The 4,611-nt window shown below is 41.2% G+C and overlaps 1 protein-coding gene across 1 annotated transcript in view; it reads left to right on the top strand.

Annotated features, from left to right (window-relative positions):
* The window catches only part of GALNT8 (polypeptide N-acetylgalactosaminyltransferase 8), a 42,473-nt gene that overhangs the window by 31,341 nt on the left and 6,521 nt on the right, over positions 1-4,611 (top strand). The window contains exon 10 of the mRNA XM_006172023.2: positions 907-1,074. Within this exon, the coding sequence (XP_006172085.1) occupies positions 907-1,074 (168 nt within the window). The remainder of the gene's footprint in view (positions 1-906; positions 1,075-4,611) is intronic.

Genomic DNA, 4,611 nt, shown 5'->3' with positions numbered 1-4,611 from the left:
CCTACCTACCCCCCAACCTTCCTTACTCCTGTATGTCCTGTAAAGTGGACGGAGGAAGACAATTGTGCTTCTCCTGCAGAGAAGCAAGCAGAGGGCTATAAAAGAGAGAGCTTGAAGTCTCTCCATGGGATGGAAGAGACCTGGCACCAAGTGGGGGTACAGCCAGGGAACTATTTTTCTGAAAATATTCCCATCTACCATATTTGCATGTTGCCCTCACAGGAACCATTTATTCATAGAAAATTTAATTTCCTTTTTTTTAGAGATATTTTTGCTATAGAGTGTGTGTGTTCACTGGAGAGACAGAGAGACAGAAAGTGAAAAATCACTGCAGGGGGTATGGCCATGCTGCAATCTCCTCCATTCTCCTCTCAGGATTTTGGGCATGAATGCACATACGCTCGGCATGAGTTTTAAGCTGCCAGGGATCAGGGACTCAAATGTGGTCAACAACGTGGGTTTCCAGAGACATGACCATTGTGCCACTTGCATAATGGTTAATTTCCTTTTAATAGATGGAAAAACCGAGACACAAAAGCAACACTCTTGTTCACTCACTGAGCAAGGTAGTGTCAGATGGAGATTGTGAACATTTTCTTGACAAATAGCCCATACCTGGGGCTTATAGCTTTGGGAGTTCAGTTGTGCTTTTTGCTTCAAAGACAAGCTCTCTTATCCATGCAAACCATGACTGTGTGGGGGGCATTTGAAAGGAAGGAAATGGGCAAAGTGCTCTCCCCTGCCTGGCCTTCTCCCTGGAACCTGCTGGATCTGTGAAGAAAGGAAAATTCAGGACACCCTGTGTGGCTGGTTGCTCTGGGGGCCCAAGAGCCATTTTTATTCCCTGATAAGGCCTACGCCTCCCCATCAACTGGGCCCACGGCAGGTGCCTTTGCTCTCTCGTAGAATGTCTACTACCACCTGACTGGGGAGTTCTATGTGGGGCCACTGGTTGCAGAGGCAACTGCTGCTGACCACTGCCTGACGGACCCTGGCAGTGGCGAGAAGCCCACGCTAGAGCCATGTTCCGAGGCAGCCAGAAAAGGACTGCACATACACTGGGATTTTAAACAGGTGAGTTGTGTGGGTTTAATATAGAACAAGAGGTTCTTATTGGATTCCACCATGTTTTAGAAATCAATTTTTGTAGCAGCATGTAGCAAGACTACAAACAGAAAACTGAGTATGAAGCAGTGAGTCTCTGGACCAAGGGAGGGGTGCATAAGAAGAGAAATTGGAGTCTGCTAGAGCTAACAGGTGAGAGTTTGAGCTCAAATTCTAGCTCAGTCACTTTTGTAGGTTCCTTACCCTTTCTGAAGCTCAATCTCTTTATTTATACAATGGAGATAATGATACTTACCTTCTGGGCCTGTTGGGAGGCTTAAATGCGATGGTGTGTGTAAAGCATTTAGCATGAAGACTGGCATGAAGGAGTGCTAAATACCTATAGCCATTGTGCCATTGTGATTAGTTTTATTACTAATGTTTATCAGAGATCCTGGGATGCTGGATTTAATTTGATGGAAACCTTGCCTTTAAAGTCAACATAAAATGACTAAGAACAGGATGGAGTGAATCAGGCAGAATTCACATGACGAGGACATGGGGGACTTTTCTGAACTCAGCCTACATGCTTATTTACCATGTGATAGGCTGCTTCAAGCATTTGTGCATGTTTAGGCCACTTTGGTGAGAATGTGCTGTCCTGGTAGGGGCGGTGGTGTGCTGTCTGTGACCGTGTCTCTGAATACACGTATATTGTGTTAGAGTCGGGTGCCATATCTTTCGTCAGATAAGGGATTGATAACCAGAATGCACATGGAACTCAAGCAGGTGTTCCGAAAAAAGATGATCAACCCTATTAAAAGATGGGAGAGTGAGTTGAAAAAACCTCTCTCTAATGATGACATTCGAATAGCCAAAAGGCATATGAAAAAATGCTCAACATCCCTCATTGTAAGGGAAATGCAGATCAAAACAACAAGGAGATACCACCTAACCCCAGTCAGAATGACTAAGACTAAGAAAACAAAAAATGATAAGTGCTGGTGTGGGGTGTGGTGAAAGGGGAACTCTCTTACACTGCTGGTGGGAATGTAAATTGGTCCAGCCACTGTGAAGAACAATTTGGAGATTTCTCAAAAATTTACAAATATATCTGCCATATTATCCAGCAATCCCACTCTTTGGTATCTACTCAAAGGATAGAAGAATTGTGAATCGAAAAAGTGCTTGCACATTGATGTTTATTGTAGCACTATTCACAATTGCTAAGACATCGAACCAACCCAAATGTCCACGAACAGATGAATGGATTGAAAAACTGTGGCACATATACTCTATGGAATACTATTCAGCCATAAAAAACAACAAAACCTTGGCTTTTGACAGAAAGTGGAAGCCTATGGTAGATCTACTTCTGGATGAAGCAAGCCCCCTTGGCTTTTGACAGAAAGTGGAAGCCTATGATAGATCTGCTTCTGGATGAAGCAAGCCCGGCTATGAAGGGAGAGACATTGTATGTCCCCACTTAATATATACCGAGTGTCCGCATTCTATGACTGAAACTGATTGACTAAAGGATATAGAAACACAGTAAATGGATGTAAATACCAGATATAGTGTGTGTGAAAGAGTAGAGTCTGAGGAAGGACATTTAGAAGAAAAATAGAGAGGCAAAGCATTAATGGGACAAAGAATTGTGATATTATCAGTTGAAGATACTTTTATAGTTTTACTAACTGGACTATGGAGACATGTTCTCATGTTGAAATACTCAGTTTGTAAGTTAAATAATGTGATTGAATGTAAAAGAGAAAATGAAGTTAAAAAAAAGAGAGAGAGACATGGGTTGATTGAATGTAAAAGAGAAAATGAAGTAAAAGAAAAAAAAGAGAGAGAGACATGGGCGATGTGGCTCAGCAAGTCCTAGCTTTTAAGCTAATGACTCCCTTGAGAATTGCAGCGAGCTGTGAACTCTCTCCAGGAAGACATACATAGCCACATACAAATAAAACTTTGCCTACTATTTCAGAGGGTTTTTGCATCCCAATCAAGTCTCCCTGAACTAGACAATATCAGTCAGAAGTAGGAGGAGAGAAGGGGCCTGCAGGTGGCATGGTGGTATGGACACTGGACTCCCACATGGTCAATTGAGTTTTGGGTCTTGGATCTGGTGGCTTGCTTTCTCACTCCCGCACCCCGCCCCCACCTCTCCTCTGGTCAAATTAAAACAAATAAAAATAAATACAATGAAATAATTCTTAAAAATAATAAGAGAAAAGGAGAAGGAGGGTAAGACCACAGGCTTTTTGCTGGTGTTACTCCCTCTCCTCCCAACTCTTGTATGCCCACTATACAGAGTTTAGAGCTCTTCTGACCTTATGCATGATCCCCTTTTGAAAGCTCTAATGGCCCTGCAGGGGCAGAAGGGATGGTTCTTCTAAATGCTCTCAGGGTACCTTTGTCTCATCTGTTCCTTTTCATCATGAAGCTGTGAGCCTTGCTTGTTGGTCTCTCTGTGGCATCTGCCACAACACCCAGGACATTGTGGGCACTCAATTTGTAATTGCAGAACAAGTGAAGGATTGGTGGACCTAGAGGTATTAACCTGGGGAGGCGAATCTAGAGGAAAAGTCGGGAGGTAGCCTTGCTCAGCATCACAGGAAGGCAGGATGGAGTCCAGTGGTTGGAGAGGAAGGGGGCAGTTTTTGACTTAAACTAAGGATCAGAAGAGGATTTTCTTTTTCTTTTATTTCATAATTTCTTATTTACGTTTAATTGTTGTACATCTTTGTGGGGTGCAATATGGCTTTAAAAACATGCATGCAGTGTGTGATAATCAAATCCAGCACATTACCAAATCTGGGGGAGGACTTCTAAGAGCACAACAGCTTTTGCTTCCTTCAAAGGAGCGCCTGCCTGGGGAAAGCACTGTCACAGTGGTCCCCACGTGGGGCATCCGCAGGCCCAGAGTGTTGGCTGAGTCAGTGAGGTCCAACATGCTGTTTTCTGTGTGCAGAAAATACCATTACAGGTTTTCTTTGTTTTTAAACAAGTTAACATTCACTTTATTAGAATTTAGAAATTGAAGAATTCTGATTTTTCTTTATACTGCTACATTCAGCTTACAAATCTCATTATTTTATCTGTAAGCTTGTCAAGTTTTAACAAATTAAATCCCCTTGAACATTGTCGACTGTCTTTATAGATTTAGTACATTATATTTCTGTTCCTAGGAGCTTTGATGATCTGACTTTGAATTTAACGATTCATAGACTCCCTTAAATGCTTCAAAAGTGTTTACAAGTTCTGTAAAATTTCACTTTGAAATCACAAATTTAAAAATTCAATTACATATTTTAAAATTGGCATCATAAAGTTAATTTGTAAGATGTTAATTTTTTCTTAAATGTAGCAAAAATCCGAAAATAGTAACTATATACAGGATATTTAGCAAATATTGTGTTTGATTCCTTTAACATCTGTTAAGTAGATTAAATCTCCTGGGAATTAAACATACTCCTTATCCTAAAGAGATAATTATGCTTCCCAAACTTTTAAATTATTATTTTAAAAATATTTTCTTTGCCATAGGGACATAGAGACAGG

The sequence above is a fragment of the Tupaia chinensis genome, unplaced genomic scaffold (assembly GCF_000334495.1).
Source record: "Tupaia chinensis unplaced genomic scaffold, TupChi_1.0 Scaffold150288_1, whole genome shotgun sequence".
In the NCBI taxonomy this organism is placed as follows: Eukaryota; Metazoa; Chordata; class Mammalia; order Scandentia; family Tupaiidae; genus Tupaia; species Tupaia belangeri.
Note: the sequence above shows the minus strand (reverse complement) of the source record. Positions and strands in the feature narration are given on the sequence as shown.